This window comes from Stylophora pistillata, chromosome 10 (genome assembly GCF_964205215.1).
Source record: "Stylophora pistillata chromosome 10, jaStyPist1.2, whole genome shotgun sequence".
Classification (NCBI taxonomy): Eukaryota; Metazoa; Cnidaria; class Anthozoa; order Scleractinia; family Pocilloporidae; genus Stylophora; species Stylophora pistillata.
Window position 1 is genome coordinate 8,746,945 of NC_142528.1, and position 15,525 is coordinate 8,762,469.

At 41.2% G+C, this 15,525-nt stretch overlaps 1 protein-coding gene across 3 annotated transcripts; it reads left to right on the forward strand.

Moving 5' to 3' along the window:
- The first annotated feature begins 8,530 nt into the window (after positions 1–8,530).
- LOC148721698 (short-chain dehydrogenase/reductase family 42E member 1-like) lies at positions 8,531–14,928 on the forward strand. Of its 3 annotated transcripts, XM_088736843.1 has the most exons (11): positions 8,531–8,766; positions 8,919–9,020; positions 9,717–9,774; positions 9,910–10,025; positions 10,457–10,532; positions 11,695–11,777; positions 12,237–12,371; positions 12,501–12,566; positions 12,860–12,923; positions 13,892–13,968; positions 14,551–14,928. In XM_088736843.1, exons 1-11 carry the CDS (start codon positions 8,599–8,601, stop codon positions 14,809–14,811), a joined length of 1,206 nt encoding a protein of 401 aa, XP_088592969.1. In that variant the 5' UTR covers positions 8,531–8,598; the 3' UTR covers positions 14,812–14,928. The 3 variants fall into 3 exon arrangements, 2 of the variants coding, with proteins under 2 accessions (XP_088592969.1, XP_088592970.1); XR_015992739.1 differs by lacking the exon at positions 12,860–12,923 and having other exon boundaries at positions 14,551–14,623; XM_088736844.1 differs by lacking the exon at positions 12,237–12,371.
- Positions 14,929–15,525: the final 597 nt, after the last annotated feature.

Genomic DNA, 15,525 nt, shown 5'->3' on the forward strand with positions numbered 1-15,525 from the left:
GGGTAAACGTGGTAGAACGTGGGTCAACTACGGTAGATAAGGGTGAACGTGGTAGAACATGGGTTACCTAGGGTAGATGAGGGTGAACGTGATAGAACATGGGTAAACCAGGGTAGATGGGGGTAAACGTGATAGAACATGGCTAAACAATGGTAGATGGGGGTAAACGTGGTAGAACATGGGTGAACTAGGGTAGATGAGGTTGAACGTGGTACAACATGGGTTACCTATGGTATATGGGGGTAAACGTAGTAGAACATGGGTTAACTAGGGTAGATGAGGGTGAAGGTGGTACAACAGGGGTTAACTATGGTAGATGGGGGTGAACGTGGTAGAACATGGGTTAACTAGGGTAGATGAGAGTGAAGGTGGTAGAACATGGCTAAACAAGGGTAGATGGGGGTAAACCTGGTAGAAAATGGGTTAACTAGGATAGATGAGGGTAAACGTGGTAGAACATGGGTTAACTAGGGGAGATGAGGGTGAACGTGATAGAACATAGCTAAACAAGGGTAGATGGGGGTAAACGTGGTAGAAGATGGGTTAACTAGGGTAGATGAGGGTGAACGTGGTAGAACATGGCTAAACAAGGGTAGATAGGGGTGAACGTGGTAGAACATGGGTTAACTAGGCTAGATGAAGGTGAACGTGGTAGAACATGGCTAAACAGGGGTAGATGGGGGTAAACGTGGTAGAACATGGGTTAACTAGGCTAGATGAGGGTGAACGTGGCAGAACATGGGTTACCTATGGTAGATGGGGGTGAACGTGGTAGAACATGGGTTAACTAGTGTAGATGAGGGTGAACGTGGTAGAACATGGGTTACCTAGGGTAGATGAGGGCCAACGTGATAGAACATGGCTAAACAAGGGTAGATTAGGGTGAACGTGGTAGAACATGGGTTAAATAGGATAGATGAGGGTGAACGTTATAGAACATGGCTAAAAAAGTGTAGATGGGGGTGAACGTGGTAGAACATGGGTTAACTAGGGTAGATGAGGGTGAACGTGGTAGAACATGGGTTAACTAGGGTAGATAGGGGTAAACGTGGTAGAACATGGGTTAACTTGGCTAGATGAGGGTGAACGTGGTAGGACATAGCTAAACAAGGGTAGATCGGGGTAAACGTGGTAGAACATGGGTTAACTAGGGTAGATGAGGGTGAACGTGGTAGAACATGGCTAAACAAGGGTAGATGGGGGTAAACGTGGTAGAACATGGGTTAACTAGGGTAGATGAGGGTGAATGTGGTAGAACATGGGTTAACTAGGGTAGATGAGGGTGAACGTGGTAGGACATAGCTAAACAAGGGTAGATCGGGGTAAACGTGGTAGAACATGGGTTAACTAGGGTAGATGAGGGTGAACGTGATAGAACATGGCTAAACAAGGGTAGATGGGGGTAAACGTGGTAGAACATGGGTTAACTAGGGTAGATGAGGGTAAACGTGGTAGAACATGGCTAAAAAAGGGTATATGGGGGTAAACGTGGTAGAACATGGGTTACCTAGGGTAGATGAGGGTGGACGTGGTAGAACATGGGTTAACTAGGGTAGATGAGGGTGAACGTGGTAGAACATGGGTTACCTATGGTAGATGGGGGTGAACGTGGTAGAACATGGCTAAACAAGGGTAGATGGGGGTAAACGTAATAGAACATGGGTTAACTAGGGTAGATGAGGATGAACGTGATAAAACATGGCTAAACAAGGGTAGATGGGGGTGAACGTGGTAGAACATGGGTTAACTAGGGTAGATGAGGGTAAACGTGGTAGAACATGGCTAAACAGGGGTAGATGGGGGTCAACGTGGTAGAACATGGGTTACCTAGGGTAGATGAGGGTAAATGTGGTAGAACATGGGTTAAGTAGGGTAGATGACGGTGAACGTGGTAGAACATGGGTTACCTATGGTAGATGGGGGTGAACGTGGTAGAACATAGGTTAACTAGGATAGATGAGGGTGAACGTGGTAGGACATAGCTAAACAAGGGTAGATCGGGGTAAACGTGGTAGAACATGGGTTAACTAGGGTAGATGAGGGTGAACGTGGTAGAACATGGCTAAACAAGGGTAGATGGGGGTAAACGTGGTAGAACATGGGTTAACTAGGGTAGATGAGGGTGAATGTGGTAGAACATGGGTTAACTAGGGTAGATGGGGGTAAACGTGGTAGAACATGGGTTAGCTAGGGTAGATGAGGGTGAACGTGGTAGAACATGGCTAAACAGGGGTAGATGGGGGTAAACGTAATAGAACATAAGTTAACTAGGCTAGATGAGCGTGAACGTGGCAGAACATGGCTAAACAAGGGTAGATGGGGGTAAACGTGGTAGAAAGTGGGTTAACCAGGGTAGATAAGGGTGAACGGGGTAGAACATGGCTAAACAAGGGTAGATGGGGGTGAACGTGGTAGAACATGGGTTAACTAGGGTAGATGAGGATGAACGTGATAAAACATGGCTAAACAAGGGTAGATGGGGGTGAACGTGGTAGAACATGGGTTAACTAGGGTAGATGAGGGTAAACGTGGTAGACCATGGCTAAACAGGGGTAGATGGGGGTAAACGTGGTAGAACATGGGTTACCTAGGGTAGATGAGGGTAATTGTGGTAGAACATGGGTTAAGTAGGGTAGATGACGGTGAACGTGGTAGAACATGGGTTACCTATGGTAGATGGGGGTGAACGTGGTAGAACATGGGTTAACTAGGATAGATGAGGGTGAACGTGGTAGGACATAGCTAAACAAGGGTAGATCGGGGTAAACGTGGTAGAACATGGGTTAACTAGGGTAGATGAGGGTGAACGTGGTAGAACATGGCTAAACAAGGGTAGATGGGGGTAAATGTGGTAGAACATGGGTTAACTAGGGTAGATGAGGGTGAATGTGGTAGAACATGGGTTAACTAGGGTAGATGGGGGTAAACGTGGTAGAACATGGGTTAGCTAGGGTAGATGAGGGTGAACGTGGTAGAACATGGCTAAACAGGGGTAGATGGGGGTAAACGTAATAGAACATAAGTTAACTAGGCTAGATGAGCGTGAACGTGGTAGAACATGGCTAAACAGGGGTAGATGGGGGTAAACGTGGTAGAACATGGGTTACCTTGGGTAGATGAGGGTAAATGTGGTAGAACATGGGTTAAGTAGGGTAGATGACGGTGAACGTGGTAGAACATGGGTTACCTATGGTAGATGGGGGTGAACGTGGTAGAACATAGGTTAACTAGGATAGATGAGGGTGAACGTGGTAGGACATAGCTAAACAAGGGTAGATGGGGGTAAACGTGGTAGAACATGGGTTAACTAGCGTAGATGAGGGTGAATGTGGTAGAACATGGGTTAACTAGGGTAGATGGGGGTAAACGTGGTAGAACATGGGTTAGCTAGGGTAGATGAAGGTGAACGTGGTAGAACATGGCTAAACAGGGGTAGATGGGGGTAAACGTAATAGAACATAAGTTAACTAGGCTAGATGAGCGTGAACGTGGTAGAACATGGCTAAACAGGGGTAGATGGGGGTAAACGTGGTAGAACATGGGTTACCTAGGGTAGATGAGGGTAAATGTGGTAGAACATGGGTTAAGTAGGGTAGATGACGGTGAACGTGGTAGAACATGGGTTACCTATGGTAGATGGGGGTGAACGTGGTAGAACATGGGTTAACTAGGATAGATGAGGGTGAACGTGGTAGGACATAGCTAAACAAGGGTAGATCGGGGTAAACGTGGTAGAACATGGGTTAACTAGGGTAGATGAGGGTGAACGTGGTAGAACATGGCTAAACAAGGGTAGATGGGGGTAAACGTGGTAGAACATGGGTTAACTAGGGTAGATGAGGGTGAATGTGGTAGAACACGGGTTAACTAGGGTAGATGGGGGTAAACGTGGTAGAACATGGGTTAGCTAGGGTAGATGAGGGTGAACGTGGTAGAACATGGCTAAACAGGGGTAGATGGGGGTAAACGTAATAGAACATAAGTTAACTAGGCTACATGAGCGTGAACGTGGCAGAACATGGCTAAACAAGGGTAGATGGGGGTAAACGTGGTAGAACGTGGGTTAACTAGGGTAGATGAGGGTGAACGTGGTAGAACATGGGTTAACTAGGCTTGATGAGGGTGAACGTAGTAGAACATGGGTTAACTATGGTAGATGGGGGTGAACGTGGTAGAACATGGCTAAACAAGGGTAGATGGGGGTAAACGTGGTAGAACGTGGGTCAACTACGGTAGATAAGGGTGAACGTGATAGAAGATGGGTTACCTAGGGTAGATGAGGGTGAACGTGATAGAACATGGGTAAACCAGGGTAGATGGGGGTAAACGTGATAGAACATGGCTAAACAATGGTAGATGGGGGTAAACGTGGTAGAACATGGGTGAACTAGGGTAGATGAGGGTGAACGTGGTACAATATGGGTTACCTATGGTATATGGGGGTAAACGTAGTAGAACATGGGTTAACTAGGATAGATGAGGGTGAACGTGGTAGGACATAGCTAAACAAGGGTAGATCGGGGTAAACGTGGTAGAACATGGGTTAACTAGGGTAGATGAGGGTGAACGTGGTAGAACATGGCTAAACAAGGGTAGATGGGGGTAAACGTGGTAGAACATGGGTTAACTAGGGTAGATGAGGGTGAATGTGGTAGAACATGGGTTAACTAGGGTAGATGGGGGTAAACGTGGTAGAACATGGGTTAGCTAGGGTAGATGAGGGTGAACGTGGTAGAACATGGCTAAACAGGGGTAGATGGGGGTAAACGTAATAGAACATAAGTTAACTAGGCTACATGAGCGTGAACGTGGCAGAACATGGCTAAACAAGGGTAGATGGGGGTAAACGTGGTAGAACGTGGGTTAACTAGGGTAGATGAGGGTGAACGTGGTAGAACATGGGTTAACTAGGCTTGATGAGGGTGAACGTAGTAGAACATGGGTTAACTATGGTAGATGGGGGTGAACGTGGTAGAACATGGCTAAACAAGGGTAGATGGGGGTAAACGTGGTAGAACGTGGGTCAACTACGGTAGATAAGGGTGAACGTGGTAGAACATGGGTTACTTAGGGTAGATGAGGGTGAACGTGATCGAACATGGGTAAACCAGGGTAGATGGGGGTAAACGTGATAGAACATGGCTAAACAATGGTAGATGGGGGTAAACGTGGTAGAACATGGGTGAACTAGGGTAGATGAGGGTGAACGTGGTAGAACATGGGTTACCTATGGTATATGGGGGTAAACGTAGTAGAACATGGGTTAACTAGGGTAGATGAGGGTGAAGGTGGTACAACAGGGGTTACCTATGGTAGATGGGGGTGAACGTGGTAGAACATGGGTTAACTAGGGTAGATGAGAGTGAAGGTGGTAGAACATGGCTAAACAAGGGTAGATGGGGGTAAACCTGGTAGAAAATGGGTTAACTAGGATAGATGAGGGTAAACGTGGTAGAACATGGGTTAACTAGGGGAGATGAGGGTAAACGTGATAGAACATAGCTAAACAAGGGTAGATGGGGGTATACGTGGTAGAACGTGGGTCAACTAGGGTAGATGAGGGTAAACGTGCTAGAACATGGGTTAACTAGGGTAGATGGGGGTAAACGTGGTAGAAGATGGGTTAACTAGGGTAGATGAGGGTGAACGTGGTAGAACATGGCTAAACAAGGGTAGATAGGGGTGAAGGTGGTAGAAGATGGGTTAACTAGGGTAGATGAGGGTGAACGTGATAGAACATGGCTAAACAAGGGTAGAAGAGGGTGAACGTGGTAGAACATGGGCTAACTAGGGTAGATTAGGGTGAACGTGATAGAACATGGCTAAACAAGGGTAGATTAGGGTGAACGTGATAGAACATGGCTAAACAAGGGTAAATGGGGGTAAATGTGGTAGAACGTGGGTTAACTAGGGGAGATGAGGGTGAACGTGGTAGAACATGGCTAAACAAGGGTAAATGGGGGTAAACGTGGTAAAACATGGGTTAACTAGGGTAGATGAGGGTGAACGTGGTAGAACATGGCTAAACAAGGGTAGATGGGGGTAAACGTGATAGAATATGGGTTAACTAGGGTAGATGAGGGTGAACGTGGTAGAACATGGCTAAACAAGGGTAGATGGGGGTAAACGTGGTAGAAAGTGGGTTGACTAGTGTAGATGAGGGTGAACGTGGTAGAACATGGCTAAACAAGCGTAGATGGGGGTAAACGTGGTAGAACGTGGGTTAATTAGAGTAGATGAGGGTGAACGTGGTAGAACATGGGTTAACTAGGCTAGATGAGGGTGAACGTGGTAGAACATGGGTTACCTATGATAGATGGGGGTGAACGTGATAGAACATGGGGTAACTAGGCTAGATGAGGGTGAACGTGGTAGAACATGGGTTACCTATGGTAGATGGGGGTGAACGTGATAGAACATGGGTTAACTAGGATAGATGAGGGTGAACATGGTAGAACATGGCTAAACAAGGGTAGATGGGGGTAAACGTGGTAGAACGTGGGTTAACTAGGATAGATGAGGGTGAACGTGGTAGAACATGGCGAAACAAGGGTAGATGGGGGTAAAGGTGGTAGAACATGGGTTAACTAGGGTATATGAGGGTGAACGTGGTATAACATGGCTAAACAAGGGTAGATGGGGGTAAACGTGGTAGAACGTGGGTTAACTAGGGTAGATGAGGGTGAACGTGGTAGAACATGGGTTACCTATGGTAGATGGGGGTGAACGTGATAGAACATGGGTTAACTAGGATAGATGAGGGTGAACGTGGTAGAACATGGCTAAACAAGGGTAGATGGGGGTAAACGTGGTAGAACATGGGTTAACTAGGGTAGATGAGGGTGAACGTTGTAGAACATGGGTGAAATCGGGTAGATTAGGGTGAACGTGATAGAACATGGCTAAACAAGGGTAGATGGGGGTAAACGTGGTAGAACTTGGGTTAACTAGGCTAGATGAGGGTGAACGTGGTAGAACATGGGTTACCTATTGTAGATGGGGGTGAACGTGATAGAACATGGGTTAACTAGGATAGATGAGGGTGAACGTGGTAGAACATGGCTAAACAAGGGTAGATGGGGGTAAACGTGGTAGAACATGGGTTAATTAGGGTAGATGAGGGTGAACGTGGTAGAACATGGGTTAACTAGGCTAGATGAGGGTTAACGTGGTAGAACATGGGCTACCTATGGTAGATGGGAGTAAACGTGGTCAAACATGGGTTAACTAGGGTAGATGAGGGTGAACGTGGTAGAACATGGCTAAACAAGGGTAGATGGGGGTAAACGTGGTAGAACATGGGTTAACTAGGGTAGATGAGGGTGAACGTGGTAGAACATGGGTGAAATCGGGTAGATTAGGGTGAACGTGATAGAACATGGCTAAACAAGGGTAGATGGGGGTAAACGTGGTAGAACTTGGGTTAACTAGGCTAGATGAGGGTGAACGTGGTAGAACATGGGTTACCTATTGTAGATGGGGGTGAACGTGATAGAACATGGGTTAACTAGGATAGATGAGGGTGAACGTGGTAGAACATGGCTAAACAAGGGTTGATGGGGGTAAACGTGGTAGAACATGGGTTAATTAGGGTAGATGAGGGTGAACGTGGTAGAACATGGGTTAACTAGGCTAGATGAGGGTTAACGTGGTAGAACATGGGCTACCTATGGTAGATGGGAGTAAACGTAGTCAAACATGGGTTAACTAGGGTAGATGAGGGTGAACGTGGTAGAACATGGCTAAACAAGGGTAGATGGGGGTAAACGTGGTAGAACATGGGTTAACTAGGCTAGATGAGGGTGAACGTGGTAGAACATGGCTAAACAAGGGTAGATGGGGGTAAACGTGGTAGAAGGTGGGTTAACTAGGGTAGATGAGGGTGAACCTGGTAGAACATGGGTTAACTAGGGTAGATGAGGGTGAACGTGGTAGAACATGGGTTAACTAGGCTAGATGAGGGTGAACGTGGTAGAACATGGGTTACCTATGGTAGATGGGGGTGAACGTGGTAGAACATGGGTTAACTACGCTAGATGAGGGTGAACGTGGTAGAACATGGGTTACCTATGGTAGATGGGGGTGAACGTGGTAGAACATGGGTTAACTACGCTAGATGAGGGTAAACGTGGTAGAACATGGGTTACCTATGGTAGATGGGGGTGAACGTGGTAGAACATGGGTTAACTAGGATAGATGAGGGTGAACGTGGTAGAACATGGCTAAACAAGGGTAGATGGGGGTAGACGTGGTAGAACATGGGTTAACTAGGATAGATGAGGGTGAACGTGGTAGAACATGGCTAATCAAGTGTATATGGGGGTGAACGTAGTAGAACATGGGTAAATTAGGGTAGGTGTGGGTTAATGAGGGAGATCAAAGGTAACTGATAGAACAAGGTTATGTAGGACATATTGGGCTACATATATGAAGGTAATAATCCGTAGTATTTATGTATATTAGTTATTGGGACATGATATGGACCTAACATGAACGCTTTACCGAAATTCTGGTTTTGTGACCAGGAGTTGCTGCTTGTTGAGTGCAGGCTCGTATATTACTGCGGGCTGGGAAGAGAGGACAGGAAGAAGACAGTAAATGAATTTTGATATGTTCCAAGGAAGAAAAATTCTTGTGACTGGAGGAGGAGGATACTTTGGCCACAAACTGGGGAATGAGTTGAAGAAGATGGGAGCAGTGGTTGTCTTGTTTGATATCTCATGGGCGTTGGATGAGGTTGCATACGAGCAAATGGAATGTCTTCAGGTAGACGAACGGGAATTACGTAATTACTATGATATTTCCACTTCACCTTGCGAATTATAATGCGATATCCTGAATTTAAGTGAAATTTTTTCTTTAATCTACTGATTCAGTTAAGTCTTTTTGTAAAACAAGATTCATGCTTTTGTTTGCAGGGAGACATAACAAGTAAAGAAGATTTGAAAAAAATATTTATCAGTCATCACATTGATATGGTTTTTCATAGTGCATCCTATGGAATGTCTGGAAGAGACCAGGTTAGTATGTTGTACTTATTGACCGAGTGGGAGGGCCGGACAAAAAAATCTAAGGCTCCAGGTCGTAATATGCAGAACTTTCGTAATGCTCGCTCCAAATGTCATGATTGAGAGCCAAATATTTCCTTGTCTGATCTAACTTAACTTAGTCAAAAGGAACTTTCGGACTGACATTCGCGGTCCAAGTTGGATTGCCAATACTGTTTTGGGCAGGGTGGGCCATTTTGCTAGGTAGCAGACTTAACCTTTAATACTTTACACTCTGACATCAGCTTGCATATTCTCTTTACTGATCCTTTTCATACCCTACTGTACTGACAAAGAGAATCTGTTTAACAATCAAAGTCTTGATAAGCTGGTGATCATGTCCTTTATCCTCATGATTCTAATGTTTGACTCAGGGATGATACTGTTGGACAAAATTAGATGCTGATCTTGTTAAAGGGTTGAATTCTCAGTAGGACTGTTCTTTGGCATGGTCCATATTTAAATGGCCTTTATAGAAATGGAACTGGAATGGAAATGGAATGGGATTTCCATTCCTTAACTCCAGATGTGTTTAAAACTCGGGCTTTTTAGGCACCTGGGTGTGTTTTATTATCAAAAACAGCCAATGAAGATGAACTGAAGGGAATAAATGTGATCAGTTTTAAAATTAAACAGTGCGTTACTTAAAATTATTTGTGTTATTTTCAGTTACACAGGGAACAAATAGAGAAGGTCAACATTCTGGGAACAAAAAATATCATTGAAGGTCTGTGAATTTAGTTAAAAATGTAAAACGTGACTTGGAATTATTGAAGAATATTTCATGATTTTTAATGATAGTTTGACTCTCCTAAAACACAGAAAATCAATCTTAATGGAAATGTTTAATCATTGTTTCCAGCCTGCTGTCAGCATAATGTGGCTCATCTTGTCTATACAAGTACATATAATGTAGTGTTTGGAGGACAGGTTATCAGAAATGGAGATGAAACTTTGCCTTATTTACCTCTAGAAAAGGTACCTAATTATTCTACACAGATTTATTATCTCCAGAGTTCAGCTTAAAACATTCACTTATACCTATAGTAGTCCTTTTGGTAAAGAAAAAAAAAAACACAAACTAGATTATCCAATTTCCAAAAATGACTAGTTCTATACATGTTCCATGTACTTCATGAGTTTGCTGAATAAGTTCTGACAGCATTGTCCATTTGAAAGATGCATAAGGTTGTTAAATTGTGACTAAAACAAACATGCACATAATAGTGAAGTGGCAATTGATCATTTTCTTTCAATATCAATTTGTACTGAAGTGGGGAGAAAATGTAGTTCTGGATTTATATATTATAATTGTGGGAATTATATAATTATAAATTATATTATATTAACTATATAGTATTATAAGTTATAATTTTGAGAAATTCTCTCTAACTTTTAATTTTTGTCAGCATCCCGATCATTATTCCAGAACAAAGTCCATAGCCGAACAGAGAGTTTTGAATGCTAACGGTTCACCTCTAAAAGGTGAGATTTTTATATCAACATTGCTTATTGAGTAAAATATCCTTCAATCTTGAGTAAACATTTGCTTGGGTTTTCAGAGGTGAAATTCAGAGCCATTCAGCTTAGTTTGTGATATGATACAAATATTAAGGTACATTGCAAGCACTTTATTGAATGGCAATGAAGTGTAAAATGTTCGTAAAGAATTCCCATTAGTTTCAAATGGGAGTTATCCCACTGTATATCTTTAGGTAACCTGAGATTTAGAGGTAATCCTGCATTCTGAGATCATTGACATCACACTTTTAGGTTCTCACCGGAAAAAAAATGCGTGGAATTGTGTCTTATGTTGTAGGTCAATTTGTTCTTTAGGTAAATTTGTTTCAAACTAGGTTAATTTGATCTCAACCTATTAGGTCAGTTGCTGATGTCTGTCTGTCGGTTTTTTTCTTTGGCTGTGTTGAGATGTCTGGAACCTGAGGCGAATAGTTGTTTTAGTATAATTTCAGGTTCCAGACATCTCAACACAGCCAAAAAAAAACAGACAGACAGACATCAGCAAATGACCTAGGTTGAGATCGAATTTACCTAAAGAACAAATCGAAACAAATTTACCTAAAGAAAAAATTGACCTACAGCATCTACATTCTGAGGATTGTTGTTACGTTGCGGATGACAACAGGAAAAAAATTAATTTTATAGGTCTTTGTTTCTATCTTGAGACCTGTGAAGTTAAGTTAAGTTTTGTGTTTGCCACAATTGAATTATGCCTATGTTCAAATGTTGTATGACAATGAAATGATGAGGTTCTATACAGAAAAAGTTGTGTACATAAATTACAAACTTAAGGTATAAATTAGTATGTGTCAAAAAATAAGAGCAAACAAGGATTTTCCTCATTAAATGAATTCTAGCTGCAGCCCCTTGTTTTCTTTTTTTTTTTTTTAAACCAAGAGTCATTGAAAAAGATACCATTATTTCAAAGGCATGCATCACTTTCAGTTCATAAAATAAATTTGACTAACACATTTTTTCCTATTAAACTGAAGAAAACATGATTGTTAGTCTTTTACCACCAAAAAAAAAGAAAATTGGCTTGTAGTCTGGCAAATGCCAAAAATTCATCTTAAAAAATAGTGAACCCACTTGCAATTCAATTTTGTTGCCTGGAAATCATTCACAGATGGGAAAATTTTCAAGACCTGTGCTTTAAGACCAGCTGGCATCTATGGAGAAGGAGAATTAAGACATTTACCCAGAATTGTGGTAGGCTTCGGTTCAAATTTTATTTTATTTTATTTCCCTCAGTTCTAGATAATTATTACTGATACATTTTTGCAAAATAAAGCTACATGGCTCATAGTGCTGGAGATTTTCTTAGTTGGGGTATATTAGATGAACTGAACTGAGCTGCCACTTCCAAAGTATAATGGCATGATATGTTAACTTGGCAATTTTTTCAAGTTAGAGAGACTAGAAATTGACCCACAGCCCCTGTGTTTCCAAGGATGATCACTTTTTTTCTTGATATTGAATTGATATTGTAAGGAGAAATTCTCATTTGGTTATCTATGGGAGTCAAGGGGTTAATGACTCAACCAACCCATTAATGCCCATCTGGAGGTCAGGGCAGGAACCAATGAGGTATCCTATGCCTTATATCAAATAAATTATTAAAAAAAAAAAGAGGCTGATGAGATTCATATTCGATTTCTCTATTTTCAGTCATATATTGAAAGAGGTCTTTTTACCTTCACTTATGGCCAAGATGACTCTACTGTTGACTTTGTTCATGTAAACAATCTGGTTCAAGCTCACATTTTGGCAGGGAAAACTCTCATGGAGGCAGATTCCATAGCTGTTAGTAAGAAAGGCATAAATAATCTAACAACAGAATTACCACTGAATGTGTACACAATTCATTTCCTAAAGTAGACTTCCATCATTCTTATCACAAATTTGATAGACCATTCTTATTTCATATTTCAGGCAGGTGAAGCATATTTTATTTCAGATGACTCCCCTGTAAACAACTTTGAGTTCTTCAGACCTTTGGTAAGTTTAAATTTTTCATTCAGTGAATATTTATAAAATTATGCCTTGGTGAAGAAGTGTAAGATGTGTTATTTAAACCTAAATCAAGCAAGCAGTTCTAAATTTGAGCAGTGTAGGCCCATTTCCTTTTGGTGTTTTTTTTTTTTTAAGAAAAAAAGAACTAAAAGAAATGAAAATCAGGAAAGATGACCTAACTCTTCTAAAAGAATTGATGGTTCATTTCCTAAATGATCTTGGAATCTTCACCCTTTAATGTTTTCTGACCTGAACTCTTTTAAACATTTTTCAATTAGGTTGAAGGTTTGGGCTACAAATTTCCCAAATTAAAGTTACCAATAACTCTTGTATATATGGTTGGTAAGTTAATTTTAGTTATGTCCTTTGACAATATTTCCAACAAGAGTAAATAAATAACTCCCACGTACAAGTCAGAGTTATCATCATTTCTTAAAATATATGACTTACTGTTATTTTTAATTTTTCTTAAGTCCCTGGTAGTTTTTATTTATATATTTATTTGGGAAGCCGATACCAGGGTATTCAATCATCTGATTATTTCTGTTATCCTTATTGCGAATGACAAAGTAGACTTCTAGCAGGCAGTTTTTCTTGTTCTCATACTGACTCAAGGCTTGGGATTGCATGCAGACCAAATTGGATTTTAGGTGACTCAGTTTGCATTTTAACTCAGTCAGCTTACTGTTCACTACTTTTATCTATTGAAATAAGTAAAGATTATTGATTAATTGATTTATCTCTTAATGAGGTAGTCCGAGGACAAAGTCCATTGATATGTATGATGCACGATCCTTGCAGTAGATAGTGCTATTTATGCCAAAGCGAAAATCAGACTTGAAAAAAATCAGGCCTGTACAGGATTCGAACCACTGACCTCTGCAATACTAATGCAGTGCTCTACCAATTGAGCTAACAAGCCAACTGGGAGCAGGCCGTTAAGTTGATTCGTAATAAACCCGTGAAAGTAATAAATTGGATACAATGAATATATGAAGTTCATAGATTTTGAACTGCGGTATTAGATACCTATGATGCACGATCCTCGCAGTAGATAGCGCTATTTATGCAATAGCTCAATTGGTAGAGCGCTGCACTAGTATCGCAGAGGTCAGTGGTCCAAATCCCGTACAGGCCTGATTTTTTTCAGGTCTGATTTTCGCTATTGCATAAATAGTGCTATCTACTGCGAGGATCGTGCATCATACGTATCTAATACCGCAGTTCAAAATCTATGAACTTCATATGTTCATTGTATCCAAAGTCCATTGAATGAGTTTATTTCTAATTGGGAGATTTTCTCTTTCCAGCATTTTTAACCGAACTGATTCACTCAGTGATTGGAAGATATATTTATAACTTCCAGCCGCTCCTCACAAGAACAGAGGTACTATTGACCGTCAAACTCTTAAGTAGACACGGCAAACGACAGGATCATAAGGATATAAGTAGCAATGATTATATGCAATCTTCATGATCAAATGGGTAATTGTGTCAAAGTGACAGAAGTGTTCGATGACAAACAAGTCCTGATAATATCAAAGCATTATCCAGCAGAGATGAGCAAATAGGTCAGCTTGTAAAGTTGTTTTTGAGACTTAGCACCAAATTCTTTATCTTTTTTCCATAGAAATATAGGTTAGAGAGAATTTAGTTAAATTCTGGGTCAGATCTGGGAAGTTCAAGGGTAACACCAAAACATAGATTACTTTTCCTTAAAGGGTTGTTTTTTTTCCATTACTTAACCTACCAACATATGAATTATCGTTGCTAGTTTTCATATGTTAATCTTTTCTCGGTTATTATAATATATTGAAGATCAGTTCAATGTCTCCTTTATGATCAGTTCTTTGATTTTTTTTGACCATTGCCGACGGCACCATTTGTGCTGCTGTGGTGAGGCTGAAAAGAAATGCTGGTGACCTCAGAAGATTAAAGAAAAATTCACTTTTGTTTTACTTCTTAACAGGTTTACAAGACAGGAGTCACTCATTATTTTGGCATGAAGAAAGCCCGTAATCATCTTGGCTATAATCCACAGAAATACTCTCTTAAAGGAGTAATAGAGCATTTCAAAAAGAATGGCCATGGAAAGCAGAAGCATCCCTCACGTCTCCTTTATCATATTGTTAACATTGTTATAGGAATTTTGTTTGCATGTTTACTTTTAGCATGGTTACCCAGAGTAGATACCTGTCCAATCAACTCTTTTGATCCAACTCCTTCTTAATGATATAACCCTCATAAACTCCCTTGGAATTTTAAATGGATTAGTGTTGAAATAGTATTTTGATAAGACATTATAATATGCTACAGAAGTGAATAAAGCTTTCCACACTAACTGAAAGGCTGTCTTGAGGGTTAGAGAAACAGAATGGCTTCATGTTACCTTTTGATTTGTTAGTATGTACAAAGCCCTTTAGTCATCTCAGTTATAATCCACAGTGATAGAGCATTGCAAAAGGAAAGCCTGGGGAAGAAAAAAGCATCCCTCACATATTGTTTGTTGTTAACGTTTTCATGGGATTTAAGTTTGCCTGTTTACTTTTGGCCTGGCTTCCCAGAGTAGATACCAGTCCAAAGAATTAAGAATATATACTTCTCAAGGATAATGCAAGACTCTTGTATGTGAAAGCCTTTTTGGCTTTCTACATAGCTTTTAATTAATAATGGAAGCTTTGGATTGTTAGTTCATGTTATTTTTAGGGGAGGGGTTTACTCTCTGGATTACTGGGTCAGTATGTCTATCATGTGCCTCTGGGACTGTAATGGCCTGAAAGGAAGACATGGCGTACCTTTTTACAATCTTTTCATCTTTGCTTCCCAGTAAATGTAAACAACTAGCTATTGATAGTAAAGCAATTTAAGGCCCTGCTGCTATTTATTCCAAATTGGCATGACCCTAGTTATGCCAGTCAGAGGGCACTTAAAAATTAATCCCAGT

Coding starts and splice junctions, on each gene's coding strand:
- LOC148721698 (XM_088736843.1), top strand. CDS start 8,599: ATGAATTTTGATATGTTCCAAGGAAGAAAAATTCTTGTGACTGGAGGA. Junction 9,021..9,716: donor GAATGTCTGGAAGAGACCAG/GTTAGTATGTTG, acceptor TGTTATTTTCAG/TTACACAGGGAACAAATAGA. Junction 10,533..11,694: donor TAACGGTTCACCTCTAAAAG/GTGAGATTTTTA, acceptor AATCATTCACAG/ATGGGAAAATTTTCAAGACC.